Here is a 21031-nt window from a genome sequence, read left to right as displayed (position 1 = left end):
ATGTAATATCATTACGTACGTATACAGAGCCTCTTCTTCTCTATTTACTTCCTTGCATTATGAAAAATAAAAGTTTTATTAAACTTTCTCGATTATTGAAAACTTTATGGGAGAGAATAAATATGATACTTTCTCACGAGTTATGGGTCGATACAGTAAATGCTTTTAGAAAAGTATTATTATTATGATTATTATTACTATTTGTATATTGAGTTCTAGTTTTTTATTATTAGTAGTTTTACCTCAATTTAATATTATTGTGATAATTATTTTATAAGAAAATTGGGAGAGTGGAGAATTATTATTACTGTAATATCTTTTTGTATACAAAAATAAAAAGAAAGTTTTGGGTTAAACATTATAATCATTACTTGATTATTATTTATACAAAATTTATTCAATATTTATTATAGTGTAAAAAAAGGCTTCACGGACCTCTCGAGACATTTACGCATGACTCTCTGACACGTGACCCTGTTCTTATTACACGTGTTCCAAAGGCCGTTTATCGGGATCCTTTTCTTCTGGATATTCTGCTGCGGATATTGAATGCCTATTTGATAGCATCATCCAATTTACATGTTTACCTGTTAAGTTTTGAAACAAACGGTACCTTTTAATTTTTTTTCTAAACTTTTTACTAATTATTATAATAAATAGCAAACTCTGAATTGCACGCCAATGCGTCTGTCTCCATTCGTTATCTGTGCGAATCTAGCATAGTTCAACTATTATTTGAAAAGTGCTTGGACGATAACAATCAATGGCTATGCCGCACGCGCACAAGTGTCTGTCATTTTGTTCACAATTTATTTATACAGAACCCGATTATTATAAAACTGGTTCATTTTCAGGTGTATTTATTACTTTTTAGGCGATAACTTTTTTTCCCCTTTTTTTTAAAATTTTCACTAAATTTTCATCATTTTTCTTAAGACTTACGATATTCGGTTATTGGATACAACTGTTCAAGGCATCCCCTCCATGCACCTCTGCATAGACTATTTAGCTGAGCTTTATGCTCAGGATTCTCCTCAAATAAAGGTTATATATATATTTTTTGGAATTATTATCATCATTTATTAATCCTTTTCAAGATATTCTGCTTACATTTGGCCAGTAAACTTTCCCTACAATACCCATTACCCAAAACTCTAAAAGTTATGAAAGTTTTGCTTTCGAAACTCAGCACGCCTCCTCTTGATACATCGGAAAACTTTATTTGCCAAGCGCTCCCCGCTTTGGGTAATTTTGTTATTCTATTGGCTATCGGCCCCTTCGTACTTTTTTTTGGAAAAACTGTTTTATCTGAGTCTTTTGAAAAATGAAGCTTTTGTTACTATAACTTGGATACTTTTGGTGGACACATTGTACCCATTTAAAAGTTTAGTGAACAAATTAATAGCCAATAGCGTTTGTTCCTTGCCAGATAATATATATTGACAGTTTTAGAAAATTATTTGCTTGTCAATAATTTTATTCATATTTTTGACTCTTTTTTAATTTTATTTTGGTGCTTTGTATTATATTTTGGATAATTAAAACGGTAATTGCACTCTTTAAGGCTGTTACTATTACTGATCAGATATATTTTATTTGGGTCCATAAAGCATTTATTTGGTACATAGCGCTCTCAAAGATTTGTTTTTTATAATATTTCTTTCATAAAATCTTTTTATGTTTTTCGTATTATATTTTCCTTTTATTATTTATATTTCATTTTATCATAAGTTTTGCTTTCTACTGCATTTCCCGATCTTTTGGAGGACGTAGTTGCATACCTTTTGCAATTGTGTATTTTTTATTTATTCATATTGTATATGAAAGAATAATATTTTCTTTATCTATATATATGTATAGTGGTTTTATTTAATTCTAATCATTTTTGTTAGCATCCCTCTATTCAAACTCTGAAAATGAATTGCAAAGTGAAAAAGATCTTCACATAAAATCTGTTATTAAGGAAACATTTGCTAAAGTAATTGAGAAAAAAACCAATTTATTTTAAATAATCAAATAAACTTTTTATTTATTTTTTATTTTTATTACTTTTATTAAAAACTCTTTTTACTTTACTTGTAAATAATTATAATATACAGAATTTTGCAGCTAAAGGCATTTTTTTGGTGGGAATTACTTTTTATTATTATTTGATTATTTCAAGAAACTCAAATAAATTAGCAAAATCGTATTAAAAAAATCTAACAAACATCTGCGAGAAGTTAATACAGTAGTTTATATGAATGTGAACTCTTAGCAAAGGAGAATACTCCAATACATGGAAACAGCTTAAAGAAGACCAAACTCATATAAAGAGGTTCGAAAAGATGATTAATTTTTTATTAGAAAGATACAAAACCTTTATCTCCATCTATATGAGACTCAAGGTAAAGTGGAGTCTCTTCATTAAAAGTTGTCTATTCAAAAACCAAATTAACCCTATTTTGGTAAAAAAGATCCGGTGATCGAAGACAGACCAAGTACTTCCTGAGCCAACTGTATTAACCTTTAGGGCTAGAAGTATCACTAAAGACAAATAAAAGATTTACTTGCCGCTAGCCTTTTAAGGGGGTCAGCTAAAATGGTATTAAAACAAGCACGCATATTAAATGGACGCTACCTTTCAGGAATTCGTTTCTTTTAAAATTGAGCTGTGGCAGCTTTGATGAGCCAAAGAAACCAGAGTTCAGTTGTTAACTCACGCTAGAAATTTTCTGTTGCCAATTATGTCAAGGAGTTCAATATTATAGGTGAAGTTTTAGAGCTGAATGAAGTAGTCTTCATATAACAATATTACAGAGGGCTTAAGGATGAAATGAAGGGAATTCTTTCTGAGAACCTGGAACTACCTGAAGATGTCCCTAAACTTCAACAGCTTTGTATTCGACTTGATAACAATCTTTAATAGAGCGAAAGAAACACCCTCCTTACACCCTCTTAACATGTAGTAGAGACAATATCTCAGAGCTACAGCCCACGGAGATCGGCGACTCGAGTATTAGGCCTTCACAGCAGACGAAGGAAGAAATCTCTGCGCGTACTGTAGCAACATTTCCCACAAAAGCGCAAACTGTGCACATAAAAAAAACCCAAAAGAAATTTTCTAGGAAGAGTTCTGCAATTCCCTTTTAACAGATAAAGTTCCTTTTCCTCATCCATATCAAAATTTCTTTCTGTCTCACTTACCGTGTAATACCTTCTCCGAGGATATAACTTAATTATAGAGTAGTTCTTTCTATAAAACAATTTTCGTTGCAAAATTTGAGAATTTAGATATAACAGTTTCTTTGCATAGGGGGTGCTCTGCGTATGCCTTAAATGCCTTATAATACACCCGCAATAAGCGGCTAAAACCGACTACACTAAACCTTACTAGCTTTGCAGTCTCTGACGACTCGGCAGGAAAAGAACCAATAAACTATGTCGCGGGGCCCTTAACTAGGTTCCTATCAAAGAAAATTACATCCCTAGCCGCCTAGATAAAAATCCTTAAATATTGGGATTACCATGGGCTTTAAGCCCATAACTCACGCGTGCCCACTACTGCAGAGATCATCTACCACCTCCTCCTTCATGTAAGCTGGTCAAACGTATGCCTTCCACAAAGAATAAACCCGATATGAGGCTATGTTCAACTGAAATATCTAATAAGCTGGCAACTGGATCTCTTTATCTACTTCTCTGAACCAGCGGGGAGTTTCCTTTAAAGTACCGAATTATTCAGATGATTTTGTTTTTTTGACGCATAAAATGTCTTACACTTATAATGATCTTTCCCCCTCCTCCAATAGACCTTAGGAAGTTAGAAATTAAATTGGTTGAGAACGCTGCACTCACTAACTATAGAAGTATACCCTTTATATTCAACTGATTTTCAATGTATAAAAAAGTTTCTTAATCGCGCACTCCAAAAAGGTTGGTTTCGCCATGCTTCCAGCCCCTTGGCTGCTGGTTGCTTCTTCGAAAAAAATCCTAACAATGAACTAAGAGTGTGTAGACTAACGCGATCATAACGCCGTAACAGCCAAGGATATGTTTCCTCTTCCCCTTATCGACTATCTGATTTCAGTCATATTGAAAGCGAAAATTTTTACACATCTTGACCTCTCATACGCTTACCACTTAGTACGGACTAAGGCAGGCGAAGAATGGATACGACTTTTCGTTTCCAGTTCGACCTTTACGAATAGCAAGTAGTTCCCTGTGACGGGCCCATACATCCGCGGTTTTCCAATTCCCTATAAACATGTTAAAAGACTATTCAGATAAATTTATAGTTATTTACTCGGACGACCTTCTTATATAAAGAAGGACAATAGTTTCTTATTACACTTATAAAGAATGGAAAACCCCTATATTGTTTTTACTTTATTAAAAAATAAAGTTACAAATATTTCCAATCTCTTACTTTTCTAAAACTATTCTCAAATTGTTTTTACAACTCTTTCTACCAATTAACTTGACGATGGTTTCGTATTACACTCCTCCGCGACTGTTTTGTTTCTTTGCTGTTGACCGTGTTAATTTAAAATTTGGTCACAAGCCACCTATTATTCTACTGAAGGTCCATGCACAAACAACCCTAATAAATTCTCTTGTCGTTTGTCGCCACTGGCCGCTCTCCTTTGTTCAAACTAAATGGCCCCTAACCTAGCAAAATTTCTATTTTTAGCTCTGGATGAAGCTGGTATCGTGGCCAGGCGATAGAAATTTTTTTTTTCTTACAGTAATATCGTTGAGCTCGCGATAACTTACACAAAACTCACAATTCATTATTTGATTTTTTCTTTTATAGAATTCGTTAAGGCATGATCAAGATACTCTTTCAACTTTTTTACTTCGTACGCAGCCCATCTTTCGAGCAAAAAAGAGTAAATTTTATTATACAAATATGTGTTAAAAATGTTTTGTATGTTTTAGCAATTATGCCTAGTGGGCGTAAGAAAGATTAACAATCTCGGTCTAATAACCTCAAGGACACAGTCTTCAAACTAAATGCACGGCCCACAATATATTTTTTTTTATATACTCCGCGTGGTACACGTCTTTTGCTTGGAGTACCAATTTAAATAGAAAGTTTAATATGCATGAGGCCAATAAGTGCCTGCTTTATAGTACATGTTAAACTTGGAAAGAAATCCTTTTTAACATTAAGAAATATTTAAAGCCACATCCAGACTTTTTGTAAGTAATCATGTATTTTTCCTTATTACTAAGATACATAAAATTTATAATCTTATGGGAAGAGTTAAAGAAAGAGAGCTCGGTGAAGGAGGAAAGAATTATTATATAATTCTAATTAGTCGCATTACTACAAAACTTATCTATAAGCATTTAATAAAAAATTATGGCTACTGGTTAGAAGCAAACTTAATCAAACGGATAATAAACCAACCTACATGAGTGGGGGATAACAAACTATCGAGTGCCAATATATCGATTAAGCAATACAGGCGAAAATGAACTTTTGAGTCAGAGTTTGTAATGTGGGTCGATAATTTGTTTTTAAGTAGTATTACATATGCAGTCTTCTTTCTGCCAAACAATTAGGATGCGAAATGTGGCAGAAAGTAGGAAATTGTTATTATTAAAAATAATGTACATTTTCAAAGCAAGCCTTTTAAACACAGGAAACAAAATAAAAGCGCTATTGCATGTAATGAGATTTATTAAAAAGTTATTAGCAAGTGGTATCCAATGCTACTCTTTAAGTATTTATGTATGGTTACTATATTTCTTTTTATAAAGGCCCTTTACAGATGGATGTTAAATATATTTTTTTTTAATATATATAAGGGAGTGCATTCGCCATACTAAAAAAAAAAAGATGAACTTTGTAAGGAGATAAAACTTTAAAAAACCATGTTAAAAGTTATATGCACCTTCAGTAGAATTTATCATCGCTATGTTTGGTGTACAACCTTTCTTTTTTGACTTCACAAAAAAAAGAGGCAAATAATGCCTCTAAACCAGTGCACAATATCTTTTGTCGTTAATAATTTTTACATTATAGAAGCTTCCCTTATCATTACTTTAAAAACCTTAATACATGTTGGGAATACCTAATAAAGGAATGCAAATTCCCACTTAAGCATTAAGAAATGATTCATTTAGCTTTTACACATTCCGGAAAAAGAATTATAAATTATAAGCTGTTATTCAGAGTAATAAGTAGAACGACAGTCATTAAAAAAAAACACTGAGCGCAACCAGACTGAACGATCCATTGCCTTAAAGTACTCTTCAACAGCATATAGTTGAAAACCGTAAAGAAAAATCTTTCAGGGCAAAGTGCGAAGACGGACCAAAATTACTAATAAATAACTGGGTAACTAACAAAAGGCTTATAATTAGCTTTTCCTTAATCTTGTTTGCTATTCCTTCTGCAGCTTTTTTGTTACAGGCTTTTAAAAATAATTACATGCCTGAAAAGAAAAGGAGAAATGCTCTGGCAGAACTTTCAAGATACCGCATCGAGTAGTAGAGATTGGGCTCCAAAACCAGAGAACACCCCAAAAAAAATAAACTGATGCAAAGCGGTGCTCTGAGTGGGATACTCTATCGCTTTCGTGCTTATGAGCCGGAAGGACATATAAACAAAGGGCCCAACCAAACAGAAGTCGCCGATGCGCAAGCGCAGACCACCTTATTCACCACTACAGTTTTTCTCATCCTGCCAGCTGTCCGGCACCTATATTTAATGTATTCATCTAAATTTTCTTTTTTAGGACTAGTAATATATTTCGCAACTCATATCCAATTAATTCTTAGGAGTAACCAATGGAAACTACCTCTTAAACTCCATGTTACCTAATCAACCAATGAACAATGTGAATTTCAGCAACATTGGCGAAAATGGCAATTTCTGACAGCTGCTTGGTTCCCAGAGACTCGGCGGATCAAGTTCTAGAGCATAACTTAGATTTAACGAATCCACTGGATTCTTATAAATTCTTTTAGTAAAATAAAAATTTACTTATTTAAACCAGTTTGCCTTGCTTATAATTTTTCAATATTCCTAAAATTCCTCAATAAAACTATGATAAAACCCTGCTTTTATAAAACGGAAGCAGTTAAAAACAAGAAAATAATAATAAGAGTTCCATAGAATTTCTGCTTTCAAGAGAAGAAAATTAAATTGCCGGAAGAAGCTAGACTCTTAGTAGGTACGTTAATAATTGAACGCAAAAGATGAGATTATGTATAATATTATTAGAATCATATTTAAAAACATCTAATTAAACTTGTAGCTGGCATTCTTATTTTTTAACAATTATTATGTTTAAGAAACCACTTGTTTTTATATGAATGGAACTTCCTCTCGCCTACTCGCAACAGAGATTGACCGAATAAGTTAGCAGAGGCGATGTTAAACAAGTGCTTTATACTGATTATAACTAGTGTACATAATAATAATATAAATGAATATATAACTTTTAAAAAGAACTCATGGGTTTAATACCAGCTCAAAGTTTTTAAGGAGACTGCTCGTAACAACCGTTGATAAGAGATACCAAGTGCTATAGTCGAAGAAAAGGTTTCTCACGCCATAATATAATTATTTTCCATTATAGCCTAGAGATAAGTATATAAATAAATAAAAAAAACTTCTTGGAGTATATATTAACAGATATTGAAGTATATATTTCAAATTAATTTTTTTTAGTCAACTGTATATTTGATTAAGTAAAGCCCTATTTAAACTACAATGTATTTTTTAAAATCTTAGTATATTATTATATTTACCCTAGTTAAAGACTTTATATAAGTCATTAACCTTCATTATTAATTTGTAGAAACTGGAAAGGGACTAAAATTAGAGGATGAAAAGAGCAGAGTTTAAAAAAATACCTTTCTACGCCTTTGTAGCCCTATAAAAGCAACTGGAAGAAACATACTCTTTTTAGTCTTATTATCCGTCTTTTGCGTTATTTATTCTTAAAACAAGCAATAGATGAGTTGATTCAAGCTATGCTTTAAAAAGTAACGTTGGTACCATCTTTAAAAGACATTTACGATTATGTTTATACAAGTCTATCCTTAACGTTTATTTTCTGTCTACCTTGTTGCTAGGACTATAGTAAACTAAGGAATTTTCCAAACCAAGTTCCTATATACGCCTTCTTAAAACGTTATGACCCCCAGTACTTTCTTACCATTGCATATGATGATTGTACCCAAGTGTTAAGTTAAATGTTTATTATTAAAAAACGTCAAAAATTAGATGCCACCCTTAGGGGATATTAACAAATCAAAAAAATTATTTTTATTATCAAAAATTGGTGGTTCTTTTTCTGTTTCTCGCTTCATTAATAGTTGTTAAATAGCTAATCATCATAATTATTTTACTTAAGCACTAATAAAAAAAGTTAGGTGTTATTACAAAAAGCTTTACACCACTTTTAAATTCTATTTTGTATCGTGCTCTACTGTAGTGTATAAGTTAAAATTATTTTAGTGTAACAAGCCAGTTTCCCTCTCATTATTTTTTTTCTCGATCTACGCCCATTTTTAATTCCGACATTTCATTAAGTTTGCAGAAATGTTTAAGAGCTTTTTATTACATAGAGTATTTAAGTCACTAATTTGTAGTATAAATATCGCTAAGCTTATAGTACTCGCACGTTTGTAGCATCTAAACAATAAGGTTGCAAATTAAAATGCGACGCTGCTAACTGATTTAATTTAGCTAAAGAAGAACGTTTGGTGGTGATCGACACTACGGCAAATTTAATATATGCCTTCTCAATTTAAACCTATTTCCTGCTTAATAACGTACCTTGCTTTAGTTAAGTAAGTTTTAGGTGATTGTACTTTATAGTTTCTTCTCGCAGGTACTTAGCTTTTCAATAGATCTTTTTTGATATTCTGCAATACAAATCGCTTAAGCAACATGTTTAAAATATATACTGGCCTGCCTGTCTTTTACAGTTCTCTGGTTCTGTCGTAGCAGTTACTTGTTCTGATGTTGTTTTAGCGCACCACTTTTTTTATTATTTATAAATAACAATTCTTAGTGTTCGATCGAGTCACAAAAACTCGAATGCTCGAGATCTCAACCACTATTATCATGGGTGGGTGGCGATAACGTGCTCCTTCCCATGACTCCAAAATAAGTTCGCTCACCTGCAAGCGATTAGTGTACCTGCCTGGCTAGCCTGATATAAAGGGCATGGGCCTCACTTTGGAAGAACGATGCCTAAAGGTCCAACTGAAGGTACCGGTGATAAGCTTCATTTTCGCACAAACTACGACGCGTTTGTCATCACGTGCAGCAATTAGTTTTGTCGCACCGCTTTAGTTTGGCAGTAGCAGCCTATATATTTTCCTAACGCTGTATCTTAGGCCCTTAGAGCGATCATTAGAGCTCTTACAAAAGCTGTCTACTAGTTGACTTGAAACCCTCTTAATGTGGAATCAGGGTAGGCGTGTGGAGTTTAACAAGATTTTAAAGTAATGAAAATATAAAGCATTTTATTAAAAAAAATGTATCTATTTAATATGCAACAACGATATATGAATCAATCTAGATATTTTAGATTATTTAATGATATATTAAACTTAAAAGATTAAACAAGAATAGTCGGTTAGTCTAATTGTCTCCTTCTGACTCTTTATATTGTTCTTTACTTTTATTATTTTATTATCTATTTTTATTAAAACTTTTACATATATTTTATATTGATTCATATTTTTCTATAATTTTCTCAAAATTCTATTACGTTAAAACTATGTGCCACTGAACGGGATAACTGTAAAACATATTTTTAAAAGAGGATGGAGGAAAAAGGTTGCTTTGTTAATGAGGAAACATTTTTGATTGAGGTTCAGGAAGTTATGAGGAGCTGCCTCAAACCACAAACTTCTAGGAAAATGAGAAATTCGTTTAAGCGCTGAATATTTAAGGTGCTGAAGTTAACTCTGATAAATCACGTGCTTATATCACGTGGCAGGAATAACATTCGTTTTTATGCCATGTGCACGTCTGTTAGGTACTGCGTGTCCACCCACTTTAAGCGTCTGCACCACATTTTACACATCTTGTATTTTTAGCTCTAGAAAGTATACAGAGCCTCCCTCTACGGGGCAATAAATTGACTGCTCCTCTTTTTCTTCGTTAAGAAGCAACTGAAGCTTGCGAAGAAGAGGAGAGCTATTTTGAGGAAAAAAATTTTTAAATTTAAAAATGATTAATAATTCTGGGTGGAGGGGGGGTGGAAATGTAAAAATGGGTGGCTTGAGTTGAAAAATTCCGCTCTCAATTGCAACAGGTTGATAGAACGGTTTTAGGAAAGAAGGAGCCAACTGGAAGGTAAAGACTTTGTTTTCCAGAACAATAAAGTATTAGTGATCAGTATTTTCACTGATAACTTTAATATTCAACTTGTTAACTCACAAATCATAAGGCGCGCAATATGAAACAAATACAAATACTTCTTTCGGTACAAGCGATTAGTATCAGCTACCGCAATCTAAAATTAAAGGGGCTATTATAGATAAAAAGGTAGAGAAGCACCAAAGAAAGCACTTTTTTGAAAGTTTATTCTGAGGATAAGAGAAAAATGTCGACTTAAACGAAACAGAGTATGAGGGACATGTTAATAACAGTTACATCATGCACCTTTTCAGAAATGATAACACGATATATGAGATGAGTAAAAGATTTTCTTTGACTAACAAATATAAAAAAAAATCGATACGGAAGAAAATTTTATAAAAGGAAAATTCGCCTTAATCAAAAAGGATGAATATAAAAATGGCGAGGCAAAATACATCGCTCTTATTCCATATACTTTGTGCCTCAAATGGGTGTGTTACTTTAATTTAAACTAAAAAGAATAAGTTTTAATCAATCAAAGATTAAGCCATGCATCTTTCACGGTAATGGAAGAGGACTCCGACGCATCTCGATTATATACGTTGTTGTCTTAAAAAATTTTTCTAATAATACTTTAAAGACAAGAGGATAAAATATTTTTTGCACCGGGGGTATGCTCGCGGACATGTTCAAAGTGTATTATTAGAAAAGAAATTTGCCGATTTTCGTGATAGAATATTGTTTTCGGGAATATAGTAATTGCTGTGCAATGTATTAAAGGAGTGAGTTTAGAACTTAACCACCTTACAACACTGATTTCAAATGATGGTAGCTATTTATTGTTTATTAGGTACCTTTTAAATCAACTGTTTCCATATGTATAGTATATTTATATGTATATTTAATAAAACATATTGCGGCTCGTCCAATTTTTTTTCTGCTCTATTTTCCTTTCTTTCTTCTCCGGTTTTTACCTCTCTTCAGTGTTTAGTTTTAGATTGGTCTAGAGGACCGCGATATTATAAAGGAAATAGTTTTAGTCTATGGGGCGTTTAGGTTGAGGTCTGTAGACAGCTTAGTAGTCAAGAAAACTATAAGTAGAAACTCGGTTAACTAATTTCACTAAATACTTTAAACGGATTAAGGAAGCTTAATATGAATAATGAGCTGTAGACTTTACTAAATAATTTTAAGTTCTAGAGCAGAATGTCTTATTTTTATAGGGGGTATTCTACTCAATTAATATTTACCACCCAGTTATGTAGGTTGTGTTTACCATGTTTAGTAATCATAAATTAGATCTCTGTTATTTAAATCTTAGTTGAGTATGGTTCCCAAAACGCACACCATTATCCTATCTTGGATTACGCTGTTCTTCATTCATGGCGCTAATAACTTGACAAGATAAATAAATTTAAATAATAATTTAATGTGTATATAGATAGCATTATAATAAATAAGGAAAATAAATAAAAAACATAACTTTTATAACATTTTTACTTATTAAAGGTAATTCTGGAGCAAAAAGTGTTAAAAAACTCTGACTTATCGAGCTGCCGATCATGTTAGTAGCGTACAAATAAAAAATTTGCCTAAATTAAAGTAATTTCTAATAAAATTGTTAACATGACCCAACACGCTTGAGATGATTAACATTTTAAAAGATATAGACCCCTATAAGTAACTATAATAATACAAGATGAAAAATAAAAACTAATATATACATAGGTTTGCAGATATAACTACAAATATAATGACTAAATATAAAGAAACCAAAAAAGAGAGAAATTTAAAAATAAAACAACCGTTAGCCTCTCTAGTTGTTTTGTTAATAACTTTAGTCTTTTTCTTTATTACAACTTTGAGATAGGCACTACAGTCCGGGACGAGAACTACACGTATTGAGGACTAGTAATTAATACGTGTAACGGGAAAAACGTGAGAGCAGGAAGAGAAGAAGGGTTCTGTTGACTTGTTTTGTACCCTAGCACAGAGCTTGTAATACACCACTTGAATTATTATCTCTAATTGTGCAAATAAAAAATTGAACGTGAGGTATTATTTTTCATTTCGTATAAATACAATGTGTTTCTTTTCATGATTTAAATTAAGTACATTCTTCTACGAAAAACGAAGCTAACTTATTAAATAAAAACAATTAAATCTAATTAAATCTGATTGCACGATAGTAATTAACGAATACAATTAAACTTTTCATCAAAGTTTGTTACCATATATGGTAAAGAAAGCTAGAATTTGTCACATTAAATTAACAAACAGAAACCATTTTAATCTAATTAGTAATTAAGGTTTATGAGTTTATAATAAAAAAACGATCAGGCAAACTATGACTAGAAAAATCTGCGTTGCTGTTGATAATTCTGAGACTAGCAAGTATGCTTTAACTTGGACAATAACCAATATCTACAAACCAGAGGCATCTGTGAGCAATAAATTTTTAAGTTATTTAAAATTTAGAGAAGGCATCGTTAATTTATTATATTATTATATCTTAAAATTTTGACTTCCTCCAATTAAGTTATATGGATATTCATTAGGATATAATTTATATTTTACATTCTGTTCAAATGCAAGCGGTTTCACCATTTTATAGTTCTCTTGACGCTTCCGGGACCTCCGGTAACGAGTGATTCAGTTGTAGCGCCTTTGAGCTATTTTTCATAATATTTATTTTTGAAATAACTTTTCATAAGCTGATCTTCTCATAAGTATGCGTGAACGCGAAATGGAAGAGGGGAGAAATATTTTAAAAGATTATGGTGTATTCTGTGACCAAAAAAACGTTAAATTCTTATTAGAGTTAACAGTGTACTAATTATTTTACTAGAAGTGTATAACTAGTGCTCGTTTATCATGTTTATTAAAAACAGTGGTGACCCTCGTCATACTATTTGTGAATTCGTTGAAAGTCAGAACATCGATCTTCTTGTACTCGGGAACCGTGGATCGGGTCTTTTAAAACGCATTATTCTTGGCTCTGTTAGTGACTACTGCTTAAATCACGCTGAAGTATATTATCTCTAAATATTTCCTAAATAACTTAAATATAATATCATTCACTAATATTACATCAGTGTCCCGTTCTTTGCGTGAAACAACAAATTTCACAAGGCAAGGAGCCTAACGAATAAATTTTGTGTCCACAATTATTTAAATTAATTATTAATGTTATAAGTTCTGTTGTCGGTATATAAAAATTTTTAAAGAAGAGTTCTCCTATCGCATGAGCTACTAAATAGATTTAAGAAGATTAGTACATACTATACACCACCACAAGTTTCTTAGGTTCTAAAAAGCTTTAGTAGGATCACTAATTTTGCTTTGAGTTTAGCTGTTAATTAAGTGAGATAGGGAGATTGCTATAAGAAAATAAACACAATACCTTTAACAACCTAAAATACCAAACTACTTTTTTTATATATTCCGAGTCTTCTCTATCAATCAAGTCAAGAGGTCTTCAAACAGAAAAGCTGTTTACCGGTATCGTTTCAAAACAAGAGTGATTAACTTACACTTTGACCGTTAAAGACCGCATTGATTTTACTGAAACAATACAATATTAAAGGCATATACTAGCCAATTTTTTACGACACACTCAGTTAGGTGTTCTTTTAATTTTGTATTCTGCTCTTTTCTTCGCTCAAGTATACAATATCCACAAGTGAGAACCCTTGTTGACAATTCGTAGGCTAGCCAGAAAATACGCACGACTTGAGCCCTGCGAAAGCTTCCTCTCTCCGGTCAATTAACGTCTGGTTCGACGCAAAACTGCTAAAACTTTGCCACTGTATAATTTATGTGCTGTTTAGAGTCGATAATGACCTTAAACAGATAGAGGAGCCACCTTAATTTTGACCTTAAAAAGCGCGCCGTAGTTAAAAAGGAAACGAATTAAAAGTGACGCTGGGGCCTAACTTGCGAATAAGGCTTTCAACTACCCCCGACCAAACTATTTTTTATCATTAAGAAAGAGAGCGCACATGGTTTATGTAAATTTGAAACCCAGCTCGTTCCACTCGAGAGGTAGGTGCTGAGTTGTTGAAAATTTGGTAATGAATGCCGATTTATTACGTCTTTTGACTATGCCATCCCATAGCGCAAAGGTGGTCATGTGCTCGATTTTATTCGCATTTAACGTCGCTCAGCCTGTCCCATTACAGGTGATGAAGGTAGTTATTAGCTTAATTTAATATACACTGTTGTAGCCGGTTAACCTTGGCCTATAAGCGATACGAGGATGCTCTTTTTTCGAACCTAAAGCAATGTAAACGCCGCAGGAAAGCGTCATCAGCTCCTCAGGTAGGCTGTTGTGGTAATCTGCACCTTCGCCTGTCGTCATTATGACGGCAAACACATTAGCGCTCTTAAAGTGAGCAATAGTAGTCCAGAAGAGCGAACGTCGCCACCAATTTTGTGGTACCGTAATTTTGGGTTACTTTTTATATAAGGATGGTTTAAAAAATGCCCTACCTTTTATGCTTTCTTTATAATGTATGTATCCTTTAGTATTAGAAGAGTAAGGATTAGTTTAGGGTTGGTAAATGTATTTTTCAATTAATTATAACAGAAGCCAGTTTATTAACTTTTAAAGTTGTCAACTTTTTATTGGAGAGCTCTCTGTTAATAAATAAAAGATAAGTTAATGTATCCTATTGATCACATAACCCGTAAAAAAAGTGAATGCTAGACACAAAAAAATTAATTTTTTATTATTATAGATTGACGGTCCATGTTAAACTGGCATAGCTTTAAATAAGCTTATGTTTTAAAACACTTACTGCCCACAAAATTTCGAGAGGGTTATCAAAAAGCTTCAAGTATAATGAAGGGTTGGTCTAAAGCCTTAAAGAATTAGCTCTCCCCAGTCGGCCCTCGCACTCTTGTTTTAAAACTCAAAAAGACGGCACGGACTAGAGTTTACTATCTTTATGACCTCCGCTACCAATTATATTAACAGAAGTGTATATACAACAAAATCTATTATAACTAATATTACTAATAAACGATAAAAGTGTATAAATGAGCTCAAACAGTCGACGGCCGCAAGAAATAAGCAATTGGGAGGCCAGTGAAGGAGAAGTATACTTTTCCAAATTTGATGATATTATTAAAGCGCTCATTGACTCGGAACCCGAGGTATTGATTTGCAAGAGATAATGCTAATTTACATTGACTAACTGTTTGCTATTTGTTTACGCTAATTTATTTAATAAAAAGTTTAAAACTAATAGTTTCAATATTTTATGGTAGCTCGTAGCGAAGGAAGAATTGACTTCAAAAGCAGCTGCTCTACTCATTTCCTCTCTAATACAATTCCAAGAAGGAGCTATGGGCCGTCATGTAACGGAAGCTCGTAGGCCTAAACTTCCTCATAAACTTTTTCAAGGTTGCTTTTTTTTCTAATATAATATATTAAGACTGTTCAAATTGTTCCTAATTGCTATTGACTTTATCAATTTCTCTACATATACTAAAGTAAACTGTATTTATACTAACCGTAGAGTTTTTTTTGCTCTTGCGAAGCTTTTTGTTTCAATAAATACTTTATAATTGGCTAACTTTTGTAACTTAAAAGTTATACCTCACCTTGTTTGCTTTTGCGTACCTGTTAGGAGTAATTTTCCTTTTCTCTTATGAGTTAGTAAACCTTTTTTTAATAAACAATTTCTCTATTTTGAACTTAAAGTAGTTGATTTTTATGCCCTTTTTAGTTATTCAGAACCGTCATCTAGTCATCATTTTTATAAAGTAATTGTATAATTTAATCTCCTTTTATATTTTATTTATTTTTTTTTAAAAATATTTCAATAATATAAACTTATTAACCTCTGTATTGGATTTTAAGTTTATAGTATATATTGTTATTTTTTTTTTATTTTAAAGTTGTTATATATTTACATCTGTTTATTGTTACATTTATTAAATTTTCGATATATTATAAAGGACTCGATTTTTATTATTTTTTCTTATTTAATTATGACGTAAACTTTTCTTCTGATTTTTACTTGGAATTATATTTATACTTACAATTACTTCTTAATCTTTACAACAATATTCTTAAATATTAACCCAAAAGACTGATCCTACTTTTTTGTTTTACGTGAAAGTGCCTAAAGTATATATTTTTTAACAAGAACATAAATTATACAAAATTGCTAAACATTTAATTTTTTACTTTAAAGAGGTTAATATATCTATTGTTAGAATTTATTAATATTATAAAGTTAATCTTTATAATATTATATTTGTTTTAAATTATATAATTTTAATTGAAAAACTATTGTAATAACTTATTTTACTATTTATTGAATTGAACTACATCTACTTATATTTTCAATATCTTTATATTGAGTATTTTCACTTTTCAGTTAAAATATAATTATTACAACTCCTTAAAGTGTAGCAATATTTTTGGTTTATTAAATTTTTAGAGTTTTTGAAATTATCTCCCTTTACCGTTGTTCTTACTTAATAATACTTTTTCCCTTTTTTTTATCTTATTACATTCATTATAGAGTTTTCGTTATAAATATTATATTATATTATCTTCAACTTTATAAACTTTCTTATAAGTATTTTCTAACATTATTATGAAAATCTTCACATAAAAAAAATTGTTTTATATTTTTTACTTTATTAATGAGAATTTCAACTTTTATAACTGGTTATCTTTAATTCTTACATAAACTTTTTCACTTTATTTTTTTTTATTGATAATCATATTTATTCAGTCCCTTTTCCTTTTCTTACTGCTATTATTTTTTATTTTAAATTTAAAAATATTTCAATAAATATACTTATTATAACTCTTGTATACTAAATAACTTTCCCATTAGTTTTATTTTAACTCTTAGTAAGGATTTTAAACTTTTTATTACGTGGTATTTTTTATTTATACTATAACTTTTATATTAACAATATTTAAAATATTTTATTTATTAATAGATTACAGTTCCGCCGGCTCGTTATACACTATTATATTATCTATTCTACAATTTAAACGATCAGCCAGACTGCGCCGTATCGATTTTCAAAATCCACTTAAACTTTCTTTGCATTTAAAAATATTGGATAAAGTTGAAGAATCTCTAATAGAAAAGGTCAATTTATTATTTACTTTAAAATTTAAAAAAAAAGTTGTTATTATGGATGTTAATAGTTAATTTTTTATAAGTTTTCTAGATTTAGTTATTATTATTATTAAAATTTTTATTCTAATATTTTATTAACTCATAAAAATGTGAACTTTATATATTATTAGGAATTTTTTATATTCCCTTGCAAATATATTAAAACATATTTTATTATATTTATATGTCACTGACCAAAAAAATCACCTCTTTTAAGTTTTTTTTTTTGATTTATATATTTTTTATTTTCTTCTTATTTGTTAATTTATAAAAAAATTTCATCATTTCATTTAATTTACCATAAAAAAATTTGCAAGTAAAATGAATTAATTTTTGCGTTTCATTAATGCTATTATTATTTAGAAACTTTTATGAATTAAATTTACTTATAGTTTTATTTCTTTAAGTTTGTAGTTTTAATTTTTTGTTGCCCTATAATTGATTTTTAGTTATGAACTAATCTTTTAATAACATAATCTGTTTTTCTTACTAATCGTTTTTATTATATTCTAAAAGTTGTTATACATATTTATGATAGTAAACCTTATACATACTTACGGGCTTTCTAAGTAATAACTGATCAATCTAGTATGATGACATTAAAGTTGTTATATTTATTTACTTTTCACTATTGCAGGGCTTCCTTTCCTGGCCCGTTGTGTACTTTGCAATCTCCGTAAGTGCTTTAACTATCAACTGTTGTCTGTAGTATAAATAAAGTCAAACTCGCTTATTCTAATTTTTCTTTTATAGCTGAGTTTCACTATTTATAATGAAACATGAAGTTCAATTTTTTTTATTAAAAAATCTTTTATTTAGAGTAAAAAGCAAACCAACCGACTTAAAGCAATTGTTCTTTGCTATAAAGGAAAAGTCACCGACCGACCAGAACAGGCTACTCACATTGTCACTTGTATCCCTCCTTATGAACCCGATGACGATTGGCTTAGAGTTACTAGGAAGCTCGACAGTCAAAGAGTGCTTGTTCACTGGTGGTACCTCCCGGATAGCTATGACAGTATTCTCGGATTGGATGAAGTGGGTGATCCTGATTTGCTTGATGCGTCAGAGTCGCGTCCTATTGGGCCGTGGAAGGTGAATGGAAGGTTCATTACGGATCTTGAGGTCTTCCACGAGTGGATGAACGAAAAAGATTATGAAGTTACGGACGACATTAATGGTTGTTTTCGTTTATTATTAAAAGTAATATTAATATCAAAATTGTCCTTTTTTTTATTAGTAAATCATATTTACTATTTTTATATATTACTTGTAATATTTTTATAGAGTTAACAATAAAGAGCAGAGAAATTTGTTTCAAAATAATTTTTGTCTTTATTAATATTAAGAGAGCTACTCTTTGTGCTTGTGATAAAAATCACACGAAAAGTTCGAGATTGAAGCGTCCAGTAAAAAGTTACCGAAACAATGTTAGTGCTAGTAAGGAAAATTAGAAGCGTTAAACATAGAAAAACAATAAACTTTTTTTCATTTTCGTAAAATATTTTTTAATATAATTTATATATTAAAAATGTCTAATTATAGAGAACATCGTCCTTTTCACTTCTCTACTTGCATAATAAAAGCTTTTCTGCGTAACCTTTTAAATATTTAAAAATTTTGTATTAAGCAAAATCCCTTAGAAAAGTATAGTAAATTATTATGCGGAATTATTATTTATATTTAGAATAATGAAAATTCCTTTCAAACCATTTATGTAATAATTTAGTGTCGATAAAAAGATGAACCTTTATGGGAGGGGCTAAAAGTTTTGTGAAATACGAAATTGTTATTGACTTTCTTTTAATTCCAATAAGTAGTTTTGTCAAAGGATAGCCGTGAATAGTGGATTTTTCTTGTAAAGGTTTTTAAAGTATTTAAAGAAAACTTAAAATAACAAAAATAATAGTAGTTGGGCCTGTTTACTAATTATATAAAGTTATGGGTTTTTTTAATCACATTTCTGTTATTTTTCTTTTAGTAATGTTACTTTTATATATTATATAGTTTACAAAAATGTTGTTAATATTAATAACAAAAAAGCGGTACTTCTAATGTAAGAATTATATTATTTATTTTTATAATAATATTTATAAATATTTCTATCTTTATTGATTATCACCATTTTTGATGTTTTTACGTTTTCAAAAAAAGAGTTTGTATAAAAAAAGCGTAACTTTTAAGGTGTCTTCCATTCTCATTCGTCATTAATTATCTATTATCGTCTAAAGTTTATCTTTTACTTATAGCCAAGTTTTCATAATAACCGTTATAATTAGTTTCTAAAGTTTTTAATTATTAAATTTAACATAATGATAGTTGATAGTATCTTGGATTTACTTATATATCAACATATTATTAATACCTATTATAGCGACAACTAAAAGTCGTCATTTTTTATTTATAATTTTAAATATATTTGATACGATATGCAACTTTTTTATAATATATTGTGGTTTAATATATATAACTGCTCATATTAGAAGTCGAGCAGGTCGAAGCGAGTATCCCCCAAAAAGAACAACTTCAAGAATTTTCGGGATTTTACGCAAATGACGTTGATATATATAAATATTTGGGAAATTATAAGGAAAATATCATCAAAAAGCCTTGTATTCAAGAGATTAACATAACCAATGAAGTGATTATTTATAGTACTTCCATTGAAACTTTTTAAGAGCTTTTTTATTAGATATAATATATTTTTGTAGTATACGTGTAAACTTATAATTAAGCAAAAAGCGGATAATGAAGTACTCTAAATTTTTTTTTAAATCTATATTTTTTCAATCGAATAGATAAGTTATGAAGTTGTTAATAATATCCTTAATTAATATTTTTGTAAAGTTTACCTTATTAAACTTTTTTATGTTTAATACGACTGATAATTTTTATTATTATTAACTCATTATTATAAAGTATATTTTCTATTTATTTATATTTACCGGTAATTACGGATTCACTTAAAATAACGAAGTTATACTTTTTTTTTGTTATAAAACTTTTTTTTCGCTCTTATTTTTATATCTCTTTTTTTGTTAGGAGTACGTTCCTTTTAGAAACGGATCTTTTTTCAATATTTCCTATGAGTGTGGTTAGTTTCTTCAAAAAATGTTGTATTAAATGTTCGCTTTTATAAAATTTTTATAATATCTTTGAAGTTTTTAATAAATTCTTTTATTGTATTATTAAGTTAAAAACTTTAAATATATTACATTATTTAATCTACAGTTTGTTTGTGTTCTTTTTTCATTTGCTTATATCTCAACCTTTTAAATATTTTATAAATTATTAGGCAATAATGACTATTCTTATACTTTATATGGAAAAAAAGTTTTCGAAAATCTAAAGAAACGTATAAGCGGTAATATTCAAGAAGACGAAAATATTAATAATTATGAAAAATTTTCCAAAAATGTACTGAAATTTGTTTTGTATATTGTTATTTTATATATTTATATATATATGTAAAGTATAGTTCTGATAAGACTATAGGCCTGTCGAAAATTTCTAAAATGCTATTCTAGTTGTAAATAGTTGTAACCTTTTAATAATTTCTTTT

General features: G+C 30.1%; 2 protein-coding genes and 2 long non-coding RNA genes across 4 annotated transcripts; all 4 read left to right on the top strand.

Moving 5' to 3' along the window:
- The first annotated feature begins 34 nt into the window (after positions 1-34).
- Positions 35-1966, top strand: LOC135120265 (uncharacterized). The gene is made up of 7 exons (XR_010278555.1): positions 35-173; positions 414-609; positions 661-854; positions 937-1044; positions 1098-1245; positions 1732-1794; positions 1893-1966. It is a non-coding gene; the product is annotated as an uncharacterized LOC135120265 (long non-coding RNA).
- A 5337-nt stretch (positions 1967-7303) lies between these two features.
- Positions 7304-7857, top strand: LOC135120263 (uncharacterized). The gene is made up of 3 exons (XR_010278554.1): positions 7304-7377; positions 7445-7537; positions 7797-7857. It is a non-coding gene; the product is annotated as an uncharacterized LOC135120263 (long non-coding RNA).
- A 4784-nt stretch (positions 7858-12641) lies between these two features.
- LOC135120256 (uncharacterized) lies at positions 12642-13483 on the top strand. Its single transcript, XM_064044564.1, has 5 exons — positions 12642-12761; positions 12877-12958; positions 13033-13147; positions 13210-13348; positions 13414-13483. The coding sequence occupies exons 1-5, from the start codon at positions 12666-12668 to the stop codon at positions 13468-13470; spliced, it is 489 nt and encodes a 162-aa protein (XP_063900634.1). The 5' UTR covers positions 12642-12665; the 3' UTR covers positions 13471-13483.
- Positions 13484-14319: 836 nt separating this feature from the next.
- On the top strand, positions 14320-20146 carry LOC135120268 (SWI/SNF complex subunit SMARCC2-like). The gene is made up of 5 exons (XM_064044570.1): positions 14320-14362; positions 17285-17439; positions 18107-18145; positions 18289-18649; positions 19953-20146. Exons 1-5 carry the CDS (start codon positions 14320-14322, stop codon positions 20144-20146), a joined length of 792 nt encoding a protein of 263 aa, XP_063900640.1.
- Positions 20147-21031: the final 885 nt, after the last annotated feature.

The sequence above is a fragment of the Zophobas morio genome, unplaced genomic scaffold (genome assembly GCF_036711695.1).
Source record: "Zophobas morio isolate AGI-343-1 ecotype UQ-CSIRO unplaced genomic scaffold, CSIRO_AGI_Zmor_V1 ptg000362l, whole genome shotgun sequence".
Classification (NCBI taxonomy): Eukaryota; Metazoa; Arthropoda; class Insecta; order Coleoptera; family Tenebrionidae; genus Zophobas; species Zophobas morio.
The sequence above is the reverse complement of the archived record's forward strand: the minus strand, read 5'-3'. Positions and strand labels throughout refer to the sequence as shown.

What these genes read in the sequence shown, in the direction of transcription:
- LOC135120256 (XM_064044564.1), top strand. Translation starts at nt 12,666, where the DNA reads ATGACTAGAAAAATCTGCGTTGCTGTTGATAATTCTGAGACTAGCAAG. An exon ending in TCTACAAACCAGAGGCATCT is followed by an intron (nt 12,762 to 12,876) that starts GTGAGCAATAAA and finishes GATATTCATTAG; the next exon opens with GATATAATTTATATTTTACA. An exon ending in TGACGCTTCCGGGACCTCCG is followed by an intron (nt 12,959 to 13,032) that starts GTAACGAGTGAT and finishes ACTTTTCATAAG; the next exon opens with CTGATCTTCTCATAAGTATG.
- LOC135120268 (XM_064044570.1), top strand. Translation starts at nt 14,320, where the DNA reads ATGGTTTATGTAAATTTGAAACCCAGCTCGTTCCACTCGAGAG. An exon ending in AAGAATCTCTAATAGAAAAG is followed by an intron (nt 17,440 to 18,106) that starts GTCAATTTATTA and finishes TCACTATTGCAG; the next exon opens with GGCTTCCTTTCCTGGCCCGT. An exon ending in AGTTACGGACGACATTAATG is followed by an intron (nt 18,650 to 19,952) that starts GTTGTTTTCGTT and finishes TGCTCATATTAG; the next exon opens with AAGTCGAGCAGGTCGAAGCG.